At 47.4% G+C, this 24148-nt stretch overlaps 1 protein-coding gene across 6 annotated transcripts in view; it reads left to right on the forward strand.

Annotated features, from left to right (window-relative positions):
- Pknox2 (PBX/knotted 1 homeobox 2) overlaps positions 1 to 17872 on the forward strand; it is a 271885-nt gene extending 254013 nt beyond the window's left edge. For all 6 annotated transcript variants that reach the window (XM_087905723.1, XM_087905722.1, XM_087905725.1 and 3 more), the window contains 3 exons: positions 13444 to 13520; positions 14293 to 14471; positions 15693 to 17872. In XM_087905723.1, coding sequence (XP_087761849.1) covers positions 13444 to 13520; positions 14293 to 14471; positions 15693 to 15925 — 489 coding nt within the window. In that variant the 3' untranslated portion in view covers positions 15926 to 17872. The remainder of the gene's footprint in view (positions 1 to 13443; positions 13521 to 14292; positions 14472 to 15692) is intronic.
- Positions 17873 to 24148: the final 6276 nt, after the last annotated feature.

Consider the following 24148-nt stretch of genomic DNA (forward strand, 5'->3'; position numbering starts at 1 on the left):
TTCCAGAGTACGTGTGTGTGGCTCAGTTGATTGTGTGCCTGTCTAGCAAGGCAGATCCCCGGCATGGAATGCAGGAATATAGCAGGAGTCACGGCACATGCAGGGAAGCCCAGCAACTGGAAAGTGAGGGCGGGAAGATCAGAAGTTTTAGTTCAAAGCAAGTTTAAATGACACAAGTTCAAAACCATCCTGGGCTACAGATTAATCTGTCTCCAAAATAAAAAACGATGACATAGGTTTTAGTATAGCTACACTCTTGCACAATCACGATACCTACCTAATTCCAGATATTTTTTGTACTCCGAAAGAAATCCCACAGCCATTAGCCAACACCCCCCAGCCTCTCACAACCTGGGTTCTACTGCGTATCCCTGTGGATCAGCGCTTCCAGAAATCTCACTCAAGTAAATCGTAAGATGGTCTTTGTGACAGAGTTCTTTTAATTAGTATCATGAGGCTGGAGGCATAGCTCAGTGGTGGCGTGCTTGCCTAATTAGCATCATGTTGTCCAACTTCATTCTTGCAGTAAGCACTGCCGTTCTGACTTGGGCTAATAGCACTCCACCGTGTGTCTAGATCACATCGTGTTTATTTATATTCCTTTATCAGTTGAGGGACACTTGGGCTGTTTCCATGTTGGACGCTGAAGAAACCTGTTCTGAATGTCTGTGGATACAGAAGGATTTCTGACAGTCTGTTCCCCATTTATCTTACCAGCATCCCTAGTGTCATGCATGCTAGGCTCGGGGGCTGGAGGAAACTGGCCACGCCTCCAGGTGGAGCTCAAGCCCTGTGCACGGCTCCTGGCCAAAGTGGGCAGTGGGGGTGAAAGTCAGCCAGTTGCCTGGGCATCTTGGTGGCTCTGTCAACCACCCCACTGATGTTCTTTGTATCCCTGCCACCTCCCTGTGCAGAGCACTGTGCTAAGACTTGAAGGAATCATGTAGATGAGGTCTTGTCTCCAGATCACTGGCAGGACTCACTTTTCCCCAGATCTAGATACATCAGTGTGTTCTACAGAGAAACTGCAGCCTTTTGAGTAGGACACAAGGGGACCTGGAGGGAGTTTTTTTTTATTATTGATATTTATTGAGCTCTATGTTTTTCTCTGCTCCCCTCCCTGTCCCTTCCCTCCCCCTCCAACCCTCCCCCAAGGTCCCCATGCTCCAAATTTACTCAGGAGATTTTGTCTTTTTCTACTTTTTACTTCCCATGTTGTAACATGGGGGCTGGCTTGTTGGGGTATCTGTTCCACCCGGTACCCCACAACCGACAAATCCCAAAGAGAAATCACACACAGGACTCCATAAGGTTATAAACTGATTGGCCCATTAGGTCAGGCTTCTTGTTAACTCTTATAACTTATATTAACCCATTATTCTCATCTATGTTAGCCATAATGGCTCCGTACCTTTCTCAGCTGGGCAAGTTACATGCTGCCTCTTCATTGGTCTGCGCAGGAGTGGCTGAGGGAGCTCTGCTTCCCAGAAAACTCCCAGTCTCTTTGCTCCACCCCTACTTCCTGTCTGGCTTTCCCGCCTATACTGCCTGCCTGGCCAATCAGCGTTTTATTAAAATACATGATTGACAGAATACAGATAATTCTCCCGCACCATTTCCCTCTTTTTTTTTTTTTTTAAACAAAGGAAAATACCCAGAGTCCATTTGTTGGGAATGTGGGCGTAGTATTTCAGGCTACTTCCTGCTGGTTGGGGGCGCTGATGATCTTATGGGGACCTAAAGAAAATTTAGAGTTATAATTAAGTCCTGACTGGAGTATCCTGTGAGTCTTGATCATCTCAGACAGCAGACTTGAATCTGTTCTGGATGTAGAACTCTGTCATTTGGGCCATCTATTCCTGTCGGAGATTTTTCACGTGGCCTCCCTTGGTCAAAGGTGATTTTTCTTAACTCTGAATAAATCCAGAACCTCTTGTTTTCTGTGGAAACAAAAGCAGAATCTCTTCTCCAAAGTAACATACCTTTTGACTTCAGTTTTGAAGCCAAGGTATTTTCAAAATACCTATCTTGGGTTAATTCAGCAGCATTTATAAACAAAAATCTTTTAGCAGCTGTTGCTCCTTCCTCAGCAATCAAACAATTCAAAGAGAGCATAATAACATACAGTATCAAGATTCTCTTTGTATTTTCCATCTTTGTGTGGCTTTACTTTAACCTCTATTTCTTTTATTTTTACTTTTACTTTTTGAGACAGGTTCTCTGTATATTTTTGTCCTGGAATAACACTGTGGACCAGGCTGTCCTTGAACTCACAGAGATCCTTCTGTCTCTGCCTCCCCAGTACTGGGCTCAAAGGTGTTTGCTACCACGCCTTGAACTGACAGAGATCCACGTGTCTCTGCCTCCCCAGTACTGGGCTCAAAGGTGTTTGCTACCACGCCTTGAACTGACAGAGATCCACGTGTCTCTGCTTCCCCAGTGCTAGGATTAAAGGTGTATGCTACCACACCTTGAACTCAGAGATCTGTCTGTCTCTGCCTCCCAGGCATTGGGATTAAAAGTGTGTGCTACCACACCTTGAAGTCACAGAGGTCAACTAGCTCTGTCCCTTAAAGTCTCAGAGGTCAACGTACCTCTGCCTCCCAGGCATTGGGATTAAAGGTGTGTACCACCACACCCAACTACTCTCTTTCTTCCCTTTTTACCCTAAGAACTTTAACCTTTAACCTGCATGTATTTTTAACACATAGTAAACCATTTAGAGGTTTTCTTCATCTTTGAATCTCTCTTTACTGTATGTCTCTCTTTTTCTGATCACATGAGCCTTTAATTTACAAAGCAATACGAAAAGCCGTGGCTTTGAAGGCTAGATCCAGCCCATTCCTTAGCTTTCCAGACTCTTGGCTGAGATACCAGCCAGAGCTGTGTTCACTGCCACAACTCTATGGCGTTTCAAGGTCCTTGCTAGCAAGCAAACTGCAGCATTCTGCTCACAGACCACACTCAGCCAGACTGCCTGCCTAAAAGAGTCAGAGTTGTCCCTGGCAGGACGGCCCAGAAAGCCGGCATTTTAAAACAGCACAGCTTTTTTTCCTGCTCCGGCTGAAAACCAAAAAGCATGTGTTCAGCTTTTCATCAACACCGTTTAAGTGCTTCGCGGCAGGACCTCTTAAAAGAGCTGCAAGGTTTTGCAGCTAAAGCTGAGTCAGGAAGCCTCTCTTAGATGAGAGCACTTGCTTACCTCTAGCAAGCAGAGCAGACCTGAGAAATTGCTGCTACCAAGAAAACATGCTTTACTCTATTCTTTCCCAAACTTTCTCAGGCTTTCTGTGGATTCAGTTATCCATGTGGGTGCCATATGTAGCATGAGGGCTGGCTTGTTGGGGTATCTGTTCCGCCCGGTACCCCACAACCGACAAATCCCAAAGAGAAATCACACACAGGACTCCATAAGGTTATAAACTGATTGGCCCATTAGGTCAGGCTTCTTGTTAATTCTTATAACTTATATTAACCCATTATTCTCATCTATGTTAGCCATAATGGCTCCGTACCTTTCTCAGCTGGGCAAGTTACATGCTGCCTCTTCAGTGGTCTGTGCAGGAGTGGCTGAGGGAGCTTCCCAGAATACTCCCAGTCTCTTTGCTCCACCCCTACTTCCTGTCTGGCTTTCCCGCCTATACTGCCTGCCTGGCCAATCAGCGTTTTATTAAAATACATGATTGACAGAATACAGATAATTCTCCCGCACCACCATGTAGATTAGATCTATGTATGTCTCTCTTAGGGTCCTCATTGTTGTCTAAGTTCTCTGGGATTGTGGTCGTAGGCTGGCTTTCTTTGCTTTATGCGTAAATACATGTGATAATTGTCTTTCTGGGTCTGGGTTACCTTACTCAAAATAATGTTTTCTAGCTCCATCCATTTTCCTGCAAAATTCAAGATGCCATTATTTTTTCTGCTGTGTAGTACTCCATTGTGTAAATACCACATTTTCCTTATCCATTCTTTGGTTGAAAGGCACTTAGGTTGTTTCCAGGTTCTGGCTATGACAAACAAAGCTGCTATGAACATAGTTGAGCACATGTCCTTGAGGCACGATTGAGCATCCATTAGATATATACCCAAAAGTGGTATTACTGGGTCTTAAAAAAGGTTGTTTCCTAATTTTCTGAGAAATCACCACACTGACATCCAAAGGGGTCATACCAGCTTGCTTTCCCACCAGCAGTGCAGAAGTGTTCCCTTTTCCTCACAACCTCTCCAGCATAAGTCATCATCTGTGTTTTTGATCTTGGCCATTCTTACTGGTGTGAGATGGAATCTCAGAGTTGTTTTGATTTGCATTTCTCTGATGACTAAGGATGTCTGGAGGGAGTTTTTTTTTACTATGTCTATTTCCTCTGATGAAAAAAAAAATGGGAATACAACATCCAGCTTGCGTGACTTGTGGTAAGGCTAGAACACGACAGTGTGCAACGTGTCAGTGGACACGGGCCCAGCTACTGCTCCAAATGCTTCCGGTGTCACCCAGGAAGTCTTATAAGATGACTTGTCTTAGAAAATTTCGACAGAAATTTAAGAGAGTTATCAACCTCTGAAAAGTCAAGAACATGACATAAGGACCTGATCCATCTTGTTTTCTGCTACTTTTTCTTCTTTCTTTTATTGTCTGTGGTTCTGTTGGTCAAATGTCCATTTTAAATTACACCGTGAGAAGCAGGTGCTTGTGAAAAGGCCATCAGTCATCCACAGCTTGGCATGAAGGAGTTCCATGCTGGCTTTTCTACTCTACTCGCACCCAGCTAAGATTAGTTGCAGGTGAACAACGTCCACCTAGTTGGAGAACACTTTAAGACAGTATCTTGAGAGTCAACCAAGGATGCAGTGCCAGAGGAGGAGCTAGGACTTGTTTGAAACTTCCTAGTTTCTGTCTCTTCTGATACTCTGAGGTGTGCTTCCTTTATATCATCAAATACGCATTCAGTGAACCTGACCTTCAAGTCCCAGGGGCCTGAGGTCCTAGATGCAGAGTCCTGACTGTGAGGTGACATAAGAAACTAGGATGCATGAGCAACGCTGCTAAGTGAATGGGAGGCTTGGGGCCAGCAGGATGGTTTAGCATGAAAGGTGCCTGTCACCAAGCTTTACAACCTTGGGTAATCCCAGAACCCACAGGGTGGAATGAGAGAACCAATTCCTACAGGTTGTTCTCTGACCTCCATACACACACACACATACACACACACACACACACACACACACACACAAGGTGGGGCATACCCATGTGCACATGCAATCATCACCATCATCTTTTTTTTTAAAGCCAGAAGCCAAGGTGTGACAGTACATGCCTATAATCTAGATCCCTGGCAGGTAAAGGCAAGAGAAACAGGAATTCAAGGCCATCCTTAACCAATTAGTGCGTTCAAAGCCATTCCAGGCTATGTGAGACCCTGTCTCAAAAGCAAACAAAATGCTTAAATGCACAGAGCAAACACTCCAAAGAGTCAAGAATGCAGGAGTCAGTAAAAATGAGAGACACTGGCTGCCTATGCTGGTCAGACACAGAACAGCATGTCCAGAACCAAGTATCAGGTTATACAAAATCCTTTTTTTCCCCTGGTTTTTTGAGACAAGGTTTCTCTGTAACTTTGGAGCCTGTCCTGGAACTAGCTCTTGTAAACCAGGCTGGCCTTGAACTCACAGAGATCTGCCTGTCTCTGCCTCCTGAGTGCTAAGATTAAAGGCATTCACACCACTGCCCAGCTGTACACAAAGTTCTTCAACATAATATTCAGAGATGTGCCTAGACAAAGGAGGATGTCTGTAAAAGTGCAAACAGGAGGTATGTCCTCTGGGGAAAGGCTGAGAAAGATTGTAGATCTCTGACCCATCCAAATGTAGGAGCAGCACATTCAAGTAAGGCAGATGCAGAGCATCAGGCACCGAGCTTTGGAGACACATAGACCTGATGGGGTCCTGCTTGGTTCCATGCTCACTTGCTCTGTGACTTTCAACAGGTCAGTGAGCTTCCCTAGCTCTGAGCTCCTCCTTCTAAAGCAGGAAGAGCAGTGGTATGCTTCTCTGAGATCTGTGAAGTGAGAACAAAGTCTAATTCGCCCGTGCCTTGATTGCACACAGTGAGGGCTCTAGCAGGGCATTCTCCACACACTGAAGTGTCCACAGTTAGCCAGCTGCTGTGGGCATCCCGCAGGGGTAAATACTGTTGTCAGCAGGTGGGAAGTGTCCCCCATAGACTTCTGTATGACTGCAGAGGAGTCTGGTTGAAAGCCCAGAAAGGCAGATGGAGTTCTGCAGAAAGACTGTCTGAACCATCTCAGAGTACCCTGCGCTGAGTGCCATGTAACGGTGGGTGCCGGTGGCACCGCAGAGCCCAGTGTCCCAGTCTTCTCAGAATAGCCAACTCATTGGTCTGACTGCTGTGGAGACCAGTCAGGGGTCTCTGGCCAATCCAAGTCCCCACGCCATAGCTAAGGTAGGCACCACTATCTCTACACAGCCCTTTCTTGGACTCCAGGGGGAGACAATGGGCTCCAGAACTCTTTAGGCTCTGAGAAGTTTTGAGGTGTCTATTCACAGGTCTTGGGAAAAGGAGTTGGCATTTAGGCTGGACTTTAAGGACGGCTTGGGTTTGGGATTGAGTGGAATGTGGGTGGTCACTTTGGATGACAACTGTCTTTCAAGTGATCATCATTCCCTGTTGCTTTAACACTTAACTGTTGCTGCCAGAAGGCTCTAAAACCTCCCTCCAAAATACTCTCATCATGAAGTTCTCTTCATTCCTGTTCTTACCTTGGAGTTTGATGACCCACCCACATGGCACCTTGGCATGAATGGGAAGCAGAAAGCAGCTGACTTTGTTCTTGGGCACCCATCTCTTGATGCCAAGGAGTCTTAGGCCTAGAATTTCTACTATGGCATGAGATTGTTTACTCACACCCACTATTCATTGTACCAAAAGAGACGCTGCCTTCTAACTCCCTAGGGTGGGTGACAGAGTGTCGGAGAGTCCAGGACACTCCACAGGAGACTGGTGGCTTTCAGAGATGCCCTCCAAAAATGTCGTGAGAGATATACAGTCTCACAGTATCCCTAGGAAACCTGTGAAGGTTAGGAGACAACACACATGTGCACGGGACCTAGCCAGTCTTTGAGGATGCAGGAAAGAAAGCCCTTTGGGGAAAAGGAGCGTGGTATGGTACACCATAGGGCGTGGGCTCCAGCAGGCGGCCAGCAGACCAGAGGAGCATGGCACACCTGCACGAAGGGCGTGGGCTCCAGCTGGCGGCCAGCAGACCAGAGGAGCATGGCACACCTGCACGAAGGGCGTGGGCTCCAGCTGGCGGCCAGCAGATCACCTGCAGCCTTTTCCGAGCTGGAGCACGTGTGCCGAGCTACAGATTTCTCTTTCCCTCTCTGACCTCTTTTTAACAAACACACACAGAATGTGACAGCCACTGTCCTAAATCCCCGGCCAGTCCTGTGAACTCACGTCATCCCTGTAGCCACCTTGAGGCTGGCAGGATGATTTCCCAACTTTGCAGATGAGGACAATTGGCCAAGGTCTGAAGCTACTGAGAGGCCGGTTCAGGATCCAAACCATGTAGAAATCATGTTATTTATAGAGTCACCTCTGTGACCCCTCTAGAGAAGTAGGGAATCTTCTTCTTTTTTTAGGTTTTTCGAGACAGGATTGTAGCCCCAGATGACCTGGAACTAGCTCTGTAGACCAGATTGGCATTAAACTCACAGAGATCCACCTGCCTCTGCCTTTTAAGTGCTGGGATTAAAGGTGTGTGCCACCACCGCCCAGCAGAGGTGGGGTATCTTGATAGATTCTTAAGTATCCCCTCTTGATCCCCCCACAAATACTCTACAGTCAATCAAGGAGCAGCAGTAGGGTGACTTGGGGGGGGTCACCTAATTCCTGGGGCTCTGAATCAGTGAGCCACTATCTATTCTCCTTCTGTGGCCACACATAGCCCAAACCTCCACCTGAATTCATTCAACAAGTATGCACCAAATACAGTGGGTCAGGCCATCTCTGTGCAGATGGGAAGGAGAGAAAGAGAAACTTATGGTACCTTTTCTCAAAAAACTGACAACTGTTCTCTGGGGTGGTAGATAACAAGCTATCCCTATGGTGGGAGGGATCTAAGAAAGCATTGAAGCTGGAAGAAGGAGACTAGGTGGGTTTAAGGTGAGCAGGAGCAGGGATGGAAGGAAACTACAAAGAACCAGTCTTATTGCAGTGTGATGAATGGGCTGAAATAGTAGCTACAGGGAGAAAGAACAGCTTAGAGACTCAAAACAGGAGGTAGGGCACTTTCACAGTAGAAAACCGTACAGCAACAAAAACACAAGGAACTCAAAAGTGTAGACGAACAAATGATTTCATTAATATGATGTCCAAAACCCAGACAAAATGTTACACATGACTACAATCCCAGAACTCAGGAGACGAGGCAGGAGGATCAAAAATTCAAGGTCCTCCTTGGTTATGAGTTCAAGAGCAACTTGAGCTGTATAAGACCCTGTCTCAAAAAAAAAAAACCGAAAAAATATGCAAAACTGAGTCATCATGTTGCAGAATAGAACACATACAGAGATCTAAAGAAAAGGAAGTGATTATCATAAAAAATTTTATCTTTGGGAGGGCGGTTGAAAGGGATCAGAAGGGAGCTCAAGTGGGAGCAGACTCCCGTCTTTTGGCCTGAGGATGAATGAGTATGTGAACACTTGCTCTGATACTATGCTGCTTAGTTCTCTGTGCCTCTCTTTGTGTCTTTAAGTGGGGAGGAGCAAAAATAAGAATGGGCATTGTAAGCAGAGGCAAGTGTGGCAAGAGTCCATCACTGACTGTGCTTGCCTCAGTCATACTAGGCCTGTTTGCTTGCCTGCCTGCCTGCCTGCCTGCCTACCTGCCTGCCTGTTCGCTTGCTTGCTTGCTTGCTTGCTCGCTCACTCGCTGGCTTACTTCCTTGCTTGCTTTGTCCAATCTGACATCTCTGAAATCAGGGAGCATCTGTCACCAGTGGCATGTTAGATATGATGCCACATGGTCATTTCAAAACTCTGGCCCTATTGGCTGCCTCCCTTTGGGTCACAGGCCCTCCTAACCATTGCCATGCCCATAGAATGAAGGCCCCAAAACAAGCCCCTGCCGTATGGTTGTTGAGGTTGGAGGGGTTGGGGGTGGGGTGGAGAAAGGTTTGGTAGGCCTCTGAGAAGGGTGGTGGAAAGGGGAGTCCAAGCTCCCTACTGACTCTAAGGTCCAGTCTAGTGTCAGCATGGGCTCCACTGATATCCACTGGCTGATGTTGGCCATGTAATGGGTCCCTTTGTGAAGCAGGCAACCACATAGTGAGAAGTGAGAGCCACATGAGCTAAGAAGGTGGCAGGATCATCCCAGGGTGGGTTTGAATGAAAGAAGTTGTCAGAGATGACAAACATCAGTACTAGATTAGTTTCTTCTGACCAGAGCTCATCCTTCAAAGTAAAAGCTACTTACGTCAGTGTCCTTTGAGCCCCAGGAGATAAGAGCTGTGGAGGTTTGAAGGTAGGAGTCAGGAAGAACTGCAGAGGAGTGTTTAGGGTAGGTTGCAGAGGGAGTTCCTGACAGCAATGGAGCCAAAAACAAACAAACAAGAAAACATCTACTTAATGCACATACTTTAGTCCCTAGTCTTTAGTGTTCAACTGAAGAAGTCTGGGAGGCCTCTATACTTCTGCCAGGGTCACACACTTGTTCTGCCAGCCTATTTCGTCATTCTGAAGTCCAATAAATGGGTTTCTTTCCTACTCCCATGATAACCAGAGAAAGCTAAGAATGAAAGACACAGGTCAAGCAGCCAAGGCCAAACAGTCCTCAGATGGTGAGGCAAGACTCTACCCTCTCTTCAATAGTTCTTCACCATCAAGCAGGCTTGCCCAGTTGTGGAAGCCTTCAGGTTGATATTGAGAAGGATCTGGAATCTTCTAGTTGGTGCTATACCTTTTCAAAGGAAGGCTCATGCACTTGGAGGGTGCTCCAGCTCCAGCTTGGACCCTTCCTTTCCGCCTCCAGGGGCGTCTCCACAGCTGGTGGTCACAGGGCAGCTCCCATGGCACAGTGCATACCTCCTAAGGTCTCTTTCCACTCCCTTTCTTGTCCTTGGCCTCAAGCCTTTCCAGTTGTGCTAAAAGTAGCACTGACTCAATCGTGGCCTGACCAGGAGCCAGGACTATTTTGATTCTGTCCTCAGGAATCATGTGGTCTGAGGCGTGTACAAGCTGGGCTGCTCCGCTGGCCCTCAGCTACGGTGCCAGGAATGTTCTGGCCCACACACCTGTTCCCAAAGCTGGGCTAAGTGTTTCTACTTAGCCACAGCCTCCACCCGTGCCTCCTGAGGTACTGCTCTGAGGAGAAGTGGTGGAACCGGGTAGTGGAAGTAGTAAGGGATCTAATATTGAATAATCAGCAAGTCTTAGGCAATATTCATTCTTTGAGCTGCGAGATACAAGTCTGTCAATGTGTGTTTGAGGTATCCAACCCTTGAGTACTGGCAGTCTCCTCCTTAGAGATGGAAAGCACCATCCTTCCATGCTAGGCTCGGGACTTCCCTCTCTGGCGCCTTAACAGGGGAAAGCGGAAGAGATGTTGACTGGCTTAGAGCTAAGTCATGGTGTAAGGCTCTTGCCTGGAAGGCCTATCTCTCTACTGGAGTAGTTCAGCTATTACTCAAAGCCAAGTTGAGGCCCCACCTCCCCAGGCAGCCTTCCAACCAAACCAAGCCACCTCTGTCCTATGATCCAAAGGGACCTTGGTACAGGCTACCTTCAATAGAGGACCCACACACACCCTTCACGTCAGCTATGAACCCCCAACTTCAGATGTCTCTGACTTCTAGAATTCTGGAAGCAGCAGACATCCAGCCTGTGTAAGCTGGTAACTTAGCTCAGTTCAAGAACCAACCTGATCCACATGTCCTTCCTGTGTCTGCTGACTTGTATATTCATACACCATCACTGAATACGAACTCGAATGCCATGAATGGTAGGAGCATTGTGGAGGTGACATCTGCTGAACCAGGGTTCCTGCCCAAGAGCAGCCCGTGGCTTCCTGGAGGATACTTATGTCCCTGAATGATAAGGGCGATGCACTTACTCAGAGGCCTTGGTGACTGCCTAGGCCTCAGAGAATTGGAAAAGGCCTCCCTGAGGATTTGACCTGTGACAAATTTTCAGTGACATTCAGAAGTGCCCGCAGTGAGATGACAAGAGAAGAGGCCTCAGCGGTAGAACAGTAATGCAGAATGTAGAGACTAAAAGACTGTCATATTTTTTGTGGTCAACTCACATACCTGCAGGTTCCATATAATGCAGATTGAAAAAAGTGTGGACTGAAAATATTTGAAAAAAATACACTGAGCACATAAAGATTCTTTTTCTTAACATGATTTCCCTAACGAATATGGCATAACATAATATGGTATATTTCTGTATGATTGTCTGAGGTATTGTAAGTAACTCAGAACCCTGGAGAATCTGGCCACCGATTCCCTTTCTCTAAGCTTCCAGAGTGCTCAGTGCCCAGCTCTGTGTAGGATGTATGGGCTATATGTAAATACTGTGCCATGTTATGGAACGAGACTGGGTCGTCCTTCCTGTGAACCTTGTGAAGTAGGAAGGGAGCATCACCAGGGTCCCAGAGTCCCTGCCTGTCCAGGGTCTGATATCTTCCCTTCCGGCCTCCTTCTGTTCCCTCCCAATTAGCATGAAATTGGCCCTGGTAACATTGATGTGTGTTTCTTCTTGTTATACTCTTAATATTGTATGAATCACAGGGTCAGATGCCCTGGTGTGGTGGTCAGGGTCAGAGGTGTGAATTAGAGCAACACACGATTCCGATTGCTTCAGTCAGGGGACACGGAGGCCAACTGAAGAGGCTGCTTTCCTTCCTCACTGCTAATGACAGCGCTCCCAAGGCTGCGACACTCCAATTCCTCCCTCTGTGAGCTTTAAACATCTTGCCCACACCACCCCATCCTTGCAGTACGAACTCTTTACAAGTATTTAATCATTACATAACTTAATAATGTCTTGTTAAGTGCCATGCCTGAGGTCTCACAGCTAGTCACAATAGAACAGGCTTGTGAGGCCCCATCTCTGGGACTTTCGAAAGTCCCAGCATTTCTATCCTATGGGCAACACAAGCAGAAGGAATGATCCTGGTCTGAGAATGCTAGATGGCTTGACCCTCTACCCCAGAGACCAGCATATCTCCCCTGCTTCTAGGAGAATCTTTGGTCCCTTTGATTTGCATGATGCCTACTGGATGTCAGACACATGTACTAAATAAAGCCTCAGAAAGCCCTAGAAACGCATTAACTCTGTTGTCGGCCTCAGCACCCATTGGCCTCAAGACCTGCTTCCCTTGGCTTTCCCTTTTGTTTCTGTTTCCTTATTAGGATTTTTTTTTCTGAGTATCTCCTGTAGACGAGGCTGATCCCCCAGCTTTCTCCTTTGAAGTGTTGGGATTATAAACATGAGGTACCACATCAATCAGATTTTTCCTTTCTTTAATGCCACTCCCCTTAGCCATCTTCCCAGAGTTCCGGCCGATACATATTTCCTTCCTGTAAGTTTCCATAGCACTCAGTATCCAAACCACAGCATCTCCAACTTTCCTTTGTTTTCCTCCATCAGTGGTCATTTGTGATGGCAATGGGCACGCATTCTTAAGAGCGCATTATACCCTCATGAAGTGTGGTTGAAGAGGGAGAGTAAACACATAATCAAGGCTGGGCCAACACATGCAACATACGTGTACAGGATACACCTGTACCACTCAGCCCTCCACATGGGCATACAGAGCCGCAGTCCGCAGAACTGAGTCAGTACTCATCTGAGTGACAGGGGGCAGTTTTCTCATCTGATCTGCCTCGCGGTTGGTTTGATGAAATGAAGTTAAATGTATGGAAACATTTCAAAGGATTAAAAGGTCCAGTGTCAATAGCGTACCATTATATTTATCCTGTCTTTACAGTATAAATCTAGTGTAAATCTTGACACGTAGTAGATAGAAATAACAATTAACTTAGATTACATTGATTCATTCCCCTCCCCCTCCCCCACTTACCACCTTCCATGGCTTTGGAGGCCATTGTTGATCCTAGCTCAGAGAAAGCCGCCTTCCTGAGGGATCAAGGGATCAAGGGAAGCAGAGGAAAGTGTCCTGCGATCAATAGCGAACAGACTCTAAAAACTACCCTGGTCTCCGTTATGAGAATGAGCTGGAAAGTCTAAGGCACTTGGGAGCCTCTGTGTACACTCTAGGCCTATCGCCCTCAAGAGCAAGCATTGCCTTTCCCCAGTTTGGGCTCCCAAGCCCTGGGTTGTGTCCATGTCTTGATGAATTCTGGGCCGACCTGGTCCACACATGGCTACAGTTCCTCATGGGCCTTTCTTTCATTTCAGCACCCCTACCCCACAGAAGATGAGAAGAGGCAGATTGCAGCCCAGACAAACCTCACCCTTCTGCAAGTTAACAACTGGTGAGTTGGCACCACCTGCCCACAGGCTGTCAGATCCAGGGGCACATGCTTGGCAAGGGAATGCGGATCAGGGAGAGCAGGTAAAATGCCCACACCTACCTCAGCCTCAGCTCCACTGCCAGGCCAGTCCTCTTCCCTTGTGGGTTAGATACAGGGAACCTGACTCAGCCTGTCCTGGGCTGCAACAGCAGCTTCTCAGCGCCCTCTGCTGGAAAATTGGGTCAAACACATCCCTAGAAACCAACACTGCCAGAGAATCTGGGCTCACTAGCCCAGCGCAGACAGACCAGAGGGTCTTGCACCAGGTAGCAAAGGTACAGCCAACTGTGGCTGTCTGGTCTGCCCAACTCCTTATGTGCTGAAACCAAAGCATTTTACAAAGTAAGGTGGAAGAAGGAGGGAGAGATGCCTTCCTGAGCCCACAGAAATGTCAGTGTCCTTGTCTGTTCTGGCCAGGCTGGATGGATGGTACTAGACCCTAAACCTGGGCCACTGTCATAAGTCCAAGTCAGAATTTGGTGACTGTGACCGCAGCTCTTCCTTTCTCCATTCAAATCTGGTGGATTCTGACAACTCCTCATGCATTCTTCCCATGCTGCCTGTGGTCACCAAGCCCCAGGTAATTCACAAACTCCTCAGCCACAGAGGGCTATTGCCCCAAGACTGGTATATCTGTCCACTGACACCACGGAGCAGCTTAGCCTTCACATCTTCCCCACCCCATGTGACCCAGATGGTGACTAACCAGATCTTCACCATTACCCCTGGGCAGGTTCATCAACGCTCGGAGGCGCATCCTGCAGCCCATGCTTGATGCCAGCAACCCAGATCCTGCTCCCAAAGCCAAGAAGATCAAGTCTCAGCACCGGCCCACCCAAAGATTCTGGCCCAATTCCATTGCTGCCGGGGTCCTGCAGCAGCAGGGCGGCACCCCAGGGACGAACCCTGATGGTAAGATCAGGACTTGCCAAAGGCTGGGACTGGTGGGGATCCTGGAAAGCAAAGATTCAAGAAATGAATGTGTCCTCACCCAACCAGGGTCCCTGTCACTGCTCCTTCACATAAAACCTTGCCTCTGCTTTTTCTAAATCTTATTAAGAAGGGATGCTATGTGCACATTTTTGTTTTTGCTATTGCATGTTTGTGTTTTGTTTTGTTTGAGACAGAATCTTGTGTAGCCTGGCCTCAAACATACTTTGTAGTCAAGAAAATCCTTGCATTTCTGATCTCCTGTCTCTGCCTTCTTAGTGCTAGGATGACTCTTACAAGTATGAGCCAAAAGAACTCCAAAACTCTTGTGTAAATTTTTAACAAACCGAAAGCAAGCTCACAAAGGAGTGGAAGATGATGGTCCTTAGCATCAGTGACTGCTCATCAGAACCCCCCCTCACTCCTCATATTCCTGGGTTGCTCAGTGCAGTCAGTATCGGCTTAGCTCTCCAAGGCCAAGGCATCTATAAATACCAAGGCAGGCATCTGGCTTGTGAACAGAGGCCAAGAGAAGCTTTGTTCTTCCAGATTCTCCATCACACCCTTCATCACCCACATGCTCTTCAAATTGTTGGTTTTCTGGTGAACAATGAATAATTTAATCAGTGAGACAACTCTGAGGTTGGCACGTGAAGGCCACTGTGTGGGCAGTAGGGTGGAGACACCCATGTGCATGCATATCTTCATGCATATGACTGTACCCCGGTTTCTGTATGGTGGGTGACCATCTGTCGAGGTAGAAGAGGAATAAATAGAGGTGATGCTGGGCACGTTTTCAGAAAATCCCAGCTCGGTCAGTACTGACACCGTTTCTTGAATCCATGACTTAGCTATCTGAGACTTAGTTTCCTCCTCGTCCGAGTGGGGATCGGGGATCCTGCGTCACGGAGTAGTTAGAAACCAAAATAAATAAGTAAAACTCAAAGCGCTCCCTATACTCACATAGAGAATACTGAGTATGTATTGGCCTGGGGTATCACTGCCTGGGATGGTGCGGAGAAGCCGAAGAATGGAAGGGTGGGCATCTCCATGCCGGTGAACTGCCTCACTCCGTGTTTGGTGCTCTTACAAACAAGACGCCCACCATCCCACGAGCCAGCCCATCCACCCTGTCCATCACTAAAGTTGCTGGGCCCGACCAACAGCCCTTGTGTATCCTAACCTTCGTCCTCTCCCATGCAGGTTCCATCAACTTGGACAACCTGCAGTCCCTGTCCTCCGATAATGCCACCATGGCCATGCAACAGGCCATGATGGCGGCACACGACGACTCGTTGGATGGAACCGAAGAAGAGGATGAAGATGATATGGAAGAGGAAGAAGAGGAGGAGGAGGAGTTAGAGGAGGAGGCAGATGAGCTGCAGACAACGAACGTCAGCGACCTGGGCTTGGAACACAGTGACTCCCTGGAGTAGCCAGGCAGCCCAGGTGGCACTGGTCACTGAGAAGGAAAGGAGTGTCATCAGGAGGGTTCAGGGTGGGAGGGAGGGGATGTGGGCAGGCAGCACCAAGAAAGTTGGGCCCTAGCTTCCCCGAATCATAGCTTGAAGAAATGCAGAGGCAACACCCTGCTCCTTCCCGACCACCACGCTTCCGTGAACACCTACTTCCAGACCCTCGGACTGCATAGCACTCCATTGCCGGGGCCAGTCATCCTGTGCAGGAAGGCAGAGTGAGATCTGGACTCACCAAATACCTGAAGACAGGTGGCCCCCATGGCTCCACACGGAAAAGGACTTGGGTTGTTTACAAGCCCTGCCCTGTGAGGTGGACAGGTGCCGTTTGCAGAGTGGACATTTGCCAAGGGGCAGACTTGGAGGGAAGGGTGAGACGGGGAGAGGGGGGTCTAACATCTCCCCCCAGGAGAATCTGAGCTCCCTTGAAAGACACTCAAGGATGGTCCATATGCATAACTGGTGGCCAGAGGAGGAGGGCCTGAGGCAACATCGTATCCTACAGATCCGAGTGGGACACAAACTGCACAGGGCTCCAGCCTGCCCCACCAGGACCCTGTCTCTTAGCACAGCAGTCATGGACTTAGGAGAGGGGGATGGAAGCCAAAAGAGACTCCTTCCCCTTGGAAATGCATTGTCAGTGGGTCCAACCTGAAGAGCTTAAGAGCGGCTCTCCATCTGGGTTAGCTCTAGGACCAAGCAGGCAGCAGAACCTGGATCGGGAGCCATATTTAAGATGACTTTGGGGACCACATCTGTCCCGAGGTGATCACATCACATCTCCTGTAACAATAGGACCTTGACGTTTTACCCTAGATGCTCCTATCCTCAGATGGAGTTCTTCAGATAGCCCAGCCCCTCTGTGAACCTTTAGAGGGGGTGCTCGGGGTTCATCCCACTCCACAGGTCCCCGTGGTATCCCTCAGCTCCCAGGCTGGTACCACCGGCTGCCTCTAGCCTCCTTCTCCATTCCATCCTCCTGAGAAGGCAGAAGACACATCGGAAAGAAGCGTTATCCCAGTGGGAAGCCAGGGTCTGAAGAGGTGCTGCTGCTCTTGCCTTCAGTACCCAACATGGCAGGAGGATGGTGGACAAACTGATCTGCACACACCATTGGGCTCGGCGCTGAAGGAACTGGGGGCTCCTGGGAGGAGGCTACCTACCATCCGTCCTCACACACACCCTCCAAGCCCAACTCGGAGGGCCCACGATTGGCAACCCGCTCCTCCTGTCCCCTACTATTCTATGGCTGTGAATGGCAGGACTGATCACGTGTGTGTTTTCCATTGGGTTTAATGTGATGGATGTGCAGTTTCATTTGTAAGTGTGCATTAGCCATCTCCTTCAGTGGTAGGACGTGAGTGGCTATCTGGCTCAACCCAAGGGGACCCTTGGGACCTTCTGGGTCTCCCCTCTTCTACCTGGTTGAGCGGAGCAAAAGGATAGTCACTTTTCTGAGGTCTCCCGGAAATGAATGTATTTCTCCCCCAAAAGAGCTGATATTTAATGTTTTACTAGGGATTTTTGAGAAACAAATAACCTTATTTATAATCTGGGTGATCCAATCATTTTTTTACTCCCTTTTGATGCCATACCTAGAGGAAAGGCAAGCTTTTTTGGTGTGAGACTTTTGAAACACACAGTGGATAAAATGTGTTTCCTCTTCTGGTTCATTTTTCTTGTTAAAATACATACATCCACACATAACTTCCTTCACGCAGCACCGTGACAAGCACCCTAATCAGCATGGACATGTGCGCATATGTGCACATGGATACACATGCCTACATCTCTTCCTCCCAGTCCCTTCCACCTGCCTAATGTTATGCAACCTCCTTCCAATGTATCCACCAAACCAGTACTGAATGTGGCCGCGAAGTTTTCAGTAAATCTTATCACCTACCGAAATGCTGGTGCACAATTCTCTTTCCTTAGAGGTCCCGTATGCCTTCAGCGGGACCCTGAGCCAGATAGCATCTGGAACCCCAGAATCCACCCCGTTGAACTGACCTCCCTAAGAAAGGGACAAAGTAGGGGGCTTTCAGGGTGACCTCTGTTAGCTGTCTGGAGAGGAAGATGGTCCAGCTTGACAGTAAGTTAAGAGCATGGCTAGTACGAGGAAGCTCTGCACTGCCCTCTCCTGACAGTTCTCTGCACTGCAGTGGAGGAGCTCTCTTCCCGTGTAGACTTTTGTATTTCCCCACTGTTGTCCCAGGACTTTATCATCCAAGTCGGTGCAGCCATGGTCCACACATCACTCTCATATGCCCACCTTCCTTTGATCATAGGTGGAAAGTCCTGGAACGTGGAAAGAGATGCAGCCCAAGCAGCAGCTTTAACCCTTGTACTATGTCCAGGGCAGGGTCTGCCCCAGACTCATCTCTGCATTCCCTGCAGCCAGGCCAAGGATGCAGAAAGGGTCAGAAAAGTTGAAAGATTTGCAAAAAGATAACAAAACCATTACAACATCACCTCCCAAAACTGGAAAGATGGAGAGCCAGGTGTGGTAGATCACATAAATTTTCCTAACCCTCCTGAGATAGAGGCAGGAGAACCAGAAGTTTAAGGCCATCCTTGGCTACATGATCAGTTAGCGGACAGCTTGGACTACGTGAGACTTGCCTCAAAAAATAAAACATAAGTAAAAAGAGAGAATTGGGGGAGACTTCCTTGTCATTTCAAGAAGAGGTTTCAAGGAATGAATACACACACACATACACGTTCAAAGGAATTGGAAAGAAGGCTCAGCAGTTAAGAGCACTTGCCTCTCTTGCAGGGAGGACCTACATTCAGTTCCTAGCACCCACCTCAGACAGCTCACAACTGCCTATAACTCCAGTCAGGATACCTTTCTCTGACCTCTGCAGGTACCAGGCAGGCACACTGTGCACATAACACACATGTGAGCACTCACACATACAAATAAAATAAGAAGTCATATACATATATACATAGATATGTATAAAGAAAAAAATTATGACCAAATTAGCCGGATACTCTTAGCTAAAATAAATACCAGGCAAATTAACCCAATGTTCTTAGCTAAATATGTCATATATTTTGTGCAACGCACATTATAGTCAAGGTTCCAAAAGGTCCTGCAGGAAAAGAAGCCTATTTAACTGTTTAGCTGTTCCTTAGATCCACTCGACCTGTCTCTGCTTCTTCCAAGGCATATGTATTAAGGATTCTGCAGAACACACAGCAGAAAATATGTCCCAAAGAAATTAGACTAACGTGGTTTTCCGCCCAAGGTTTTCCATCCGGGGTGCCGTCTTCTCACCACACTGACAACTGGAAGTGGGTTTGTGGTGTGGGTGGCTGTGTTCTCAGGAGGCAGCAAGCACACTGTCTGCATGATTCAGATGCTACCCAACCCAAAGAGATGTCCTCTATGGTAATGACAGGGAGGCATACAGTGTGGCAGGTAGGTGGATTTCCTTAGTCTAAAAATGAAACTCTGATAGTAGGGCCCAAGAAACTGGTCAGTCTAGCTTCTGTCCCTCACTGCCCTTTCAGAAAGGCCCTTTCAGGCTTGCATGTCCTACTGGAGACTTAAACATTCTTAACGCAGAAGCCCCTCTAACGGATTTGCATAGGCCAGAGGACGTCAGTGAATGGCAGCCTGCAACTGGCTCGGTCTTAATCCCAAGGAGCTCACTGTTGTTGCAGTACACAGTTGTTAAACTGCCACTGTCCTGGGCTCTGTTCCACACACCAAGGATATAGCAGCCACGGTCATGGAGCCCTTACCGGGAGTTCACATTCTAAAGGACTGGGGTAGAGCCACAGTCTTATACTTTGGGACTTTGATCTCTCTAGCTTTATTGCTCAGGGTTACCAGCAAGAGTTGCTGGGGTCAAGTGGGACTTTGCGATAACATCCTGTTTACAAACATATTTTGCTCAGAGCGGTTGCTTTTTAAGATTTTCACACCAACGAAAATGTAGAGTTGGAAGACTCTACATTGAAACAAATGAGATTCCTGGTCTCTCTTGAAAGTCAGGCAGTCAGGCAATTTGGGATCTACATCCTGCATGAGCATGGGGCATTTGAAGGACTGCTACCCCAAGATTCACTCTCTAAGTTCTGACATCCCCCACTCATGGGTTAGCCCAACACTGAGGCTCAGGTCAGCTGAGGTTATGCTAGGACCATCCTTATTTAGTTAATTATGTATTCTCCCTTTTCTTCTCTAATATCTCAGTGAGTTCAAGTGTTTTGTTTTGGGTGTTTCAGTTTGATTTGGTTTGATTTGGTAGTATTGGGGTTTGAATCTAGGGCCTTGAAAATGCTCGGTTAATGTCCTATCATTGAGCTACATCCCAATTCTCTCTCTCTCTCTCTCTCTCTCTCTCTCTCTCTCTGTGTGTGTGTGTGTGTGTGTGTGTGTGTGTGTGTGTGTGCGTTTAATTTTTATTGTTTTTAGACTCACTAAGGTGCCCAGGATAATTTTGAACTTGCTCTATAGGACATATAAGCCTTGAATTTGTGATCCTTTTGCCTCATCCTTCCAAGTAGCTGGAATCACAAGCCTATCCTACCAGGCCCAATATGATTTATTTTATTAGGGGGGGTCTTTCTGTGTAGCACAGGCTGGCCCCAAACTCACTGAGCAGTGTAGGCAACCTTGAGCCCTTTATCCTCGTATCGTAAACTCGATAGGAGTCCTGGGGTTATAGCTGTGCATCACTGGGCGGAGTTGGCAAGTTTTTGATGGGTGTTTATAAGAAGGGAAGTTTTTGTCTAAACCCGTTTCTCCATCAAGCATGGGGAAGCAAGATCGTCCAACAGGACTCTGCCTTGGAAACAAAATATTGAAGAAAACCTGTCTGTGGAAAACAGATAGTCCTGTCCTTTCTTGCACTCTGTCCCTATCTCACACCCAGATACCTTTGTTTATGTGTCCCACCTGCCTGCCTGGCCTTGAGAGGTCCTCATGAGCTTTGAGGGGGCAAAAACTACCACGACCAGTGTTTCCTCGGGAACACTGCTCAGAGACAATAGACTTCAGGGGCCCTTTCAGCTCAGTGCATAACTTGCCACCAAACCTGACTGTCTAAGTTCCATCCTGGGGCTCACATGGAAGAAAGTGAGAACTGAGACTTTCAAGTCGTTCTCTGACCTCCACACGTGTGCTAGGGCACGTGTGCCCCCCACAAATAAAATATATTCTTTAAAAAAAAACATAGGTAGGCATATGTGCCTGTAATCCAAGCATCTAAGACATAAAGGCAGAGGATGGAAGGGTTTGAGACCAGTTTGGGCTACATAAAGAGACCCCACCTACGAAGAACAAGAGAGAAGAGGGAAGGGAGGGGAAGGGTTGAGAGACCAGGAGTGTCCGGCTCCTCTTTCAAGTTCCTTCTACATAGTTCTCTTCTTTCTTTTTTTCCATACAGACTCCAATTTCAAAGCCATTTATACATTCCCTAAGCTTTCATAGGTGCTTACTATGTACAGCATCAACCTGGGGTCAAAGGTTAATTCAGCTTTGCAGGGCATCACAGGCCAGGGGGTACGAACCAAGGCCAGCAGAGAATGCTGACTGCGTCATGCTGTGTGCTTCTTGACATCTTACTTCTAGCCCACAAATAAGGCAGGTTATAGTACACCACTGCCAAGTATGTCTTCTACTTTTATATTTCTCAGCCTCTCTCTGGGCCGATCTCATTTAGCCCCTTTGCAAATTAAACGCATCTCATTAAATTGAACCCATTTAGGACAATGCCCTTCAGGTGTGTGCATCTTCGTACATCTTTCATTTTAAGACAAGTGTTTGATTTATTTTCATCTCATTAAACTCTTTAAAATTATGTGCATCTCATTATACTCAGCACACCGAGATGACTTATTTCAGGTGTAGACATTACACCCCGTATTACCAGGCAAGAATATGATTTTTTTTTGTTTCATTACAAGCCTTACAATTTATGTACATCTCATTGCAATCAGCCATTTAACACAATTCCCTTCAGTTGTATGGATCTCATTATACCTTTTCATTTACTGATTTTTTTTTCAGGTTATTTATTCAGAGAACTCACTTCAGGTGTGTACGAACCTCCTCTTCACCTGTGATTCGTGTGGCTTTCTGGTGGTTATTCACATCACTGCATTGTAAAATGTTTATTCTGTCAAACTTCTTGAGGGCCAGATAGGCCATCTTGTGGGCCTCTTGCGGTAGCACCGACAGGAGGAATGCTGGCTCGATATTCATGAAATGGTAGTGCTGTAGAAACGACTCAACAGTTCTAGCTCCTCTGGAAGAAGCTATCCAGATACCCACTCCAGTTAGGGTATTAGATGAGTACCACCACCCAGCTCCCAACACCCAACATACTTCCTGCTCCATCCATCTGTTCATCCGTCCATCATTCCATCCATTTGTCCAGTTCCTGGGAACACAACCTGGGCTCTGTCTCTAGGTAGGTGCTCTACCACTGAGCTACACTCCCTACTCATGCTGTCCTTTAGACTGGATGGAGTGTGTATCCACACCGTGACTCCTGTTGGAAGGCAAAGGAGGTCAAATAGCTTTACCCTCTTACGATGGAACCTCCCCAGCTCCCTCCAGACCTAGTGGCTTTGGTTGTCTTTTCTACAATCCTATCCCAGGGATCCTCAGCTGGAGTGCACCTTAGAACTGCTGAGCAGGAGTTTTGGAGCTGCAAATCAAAACATGCCAGAGTCTGGACCAGTAGGTCCATTTTCAACAGCACCTCAGAGATTCTCCACTTTTGATCTTGATTCACAAAAGTCCCTTCAGGGCAGTCACTCCGTCACTCGGAGCTGAGAATGCTCCCCATCCTCAGCAGTGTCCCTCCAAGCTTGGGTTTGCAGCTCAGCAAGAGTCTAAGTTCAGAATGAATAAACAAAATCCCAGATAGGAGACCTGTGGGTCAGTGAACCCTCTCACCCATAGCATATAGGATCTCGGGATCCGCACACTAAGCATTCTCTCTCCTCCCCCTCACGCTGCCCATTGCCTTCCAAGGCCCAAAATGCCAAATCATACACAGAGCCAGCTCATCCCTCTGTTCTCCACCCCAGATGGGAGAGCTTAGGCATGTGGAGTAAGCATGCAGGAGCAGAGATTCTGCCTGGCTCTGGGGCTCATGTGCTTGCTACAGGAGAGTTTCCCTGCAGGGAGTCTGGGCTGCTTCTTGGAGTCATCCTCGGGTTCCAGTTGTTTCACCCAATGCTAACACTGGTTCCTAACTCAGCATCCCTGAATGACGCTGGGCAGCTTTGTCTGTTTCCTCTTCCGTCTCTCCACCTGTCGCCTTGCCAGTGAAAATAGAACCTATTCTGCAAACTCAAAATAACTCTGACTTGACACCCCTTCTTTTCCACCACTTCTTAGAGTGAACCTGATGAAGAAGCAGAATGCATCTGCCTCCTGCCTGCTGTTTCGTCTCTTCTTCCCCAGCCCTGGGGGTCCAGGAGTTCTACAATCAGCCCCAGTCCACCCCCCCTCCTCCCCCACCTCTCTCACCAAGCAGGATTTAATATGGATAGACTTGGGCACCATCGGTCAAACCCATAATTCTAGCACTTGGAAGGCCAAGGCAGGAGGATCACTAAGAGACTGAGGCTAAACCAGGCAATGGTGGTCCATGCCTTTAATCCCAGCACTCTGGAGACAGAGGCAGGTGAATCTCTGAGTTCGTGGCCAACCTGTCTGCAGAGCGAGTTCTAGGACAGCCAGGATTACACAGAGAGACCTGTCTGTGTGGGGAATAAGAGAGAGAGAGAGAGAGAGAGAGAGAGAGAGAGAGAGAGAGAGAGAGATTGAGACTGAGACTAGCTGAGCTACATAGTGAGACACTGTACAAAAACATAAACTAAGACAAACAACAGCCACAAGAGTCCTTGTCAGGCTGATTTAGGGAAATAGGATGCATCTGTCTTCTTTTGTTTCTGTTTTCAGGACTTCTCTGTCTCTTAGACCATCTCCAAAGCTAGAGAAGCCACGGGGTCCAGCTCTTTCGCCACGGTCCTCAAAACTTCCTAGTAAAAGCCACTTATGGAGCACTTAGTGTACATTTAAAACATTGAAGATTCTTCAAAACAAAGCTGAAATTTTTACTAGAAATATTACTATCAGTAGTCTCACTTTTAAAATATAGAAGTTAAGGCTTAAATAAATTAAGTAATTTAAAAACATATCTGTTATTTTGG

Source organism: Myodes glareolus, chromosome 4 (assembly GCF_982192425.1).
Source record: "Myodes glareolus chromosome 4, mMyoGla1.1, whole genome shotgun sequence".
Lineage (NCBI taxonomy): Eukaryota > Metazoa > Chordata > Mammalia > Rodentia > Cricetidae > Myodes > Myodes glareolus.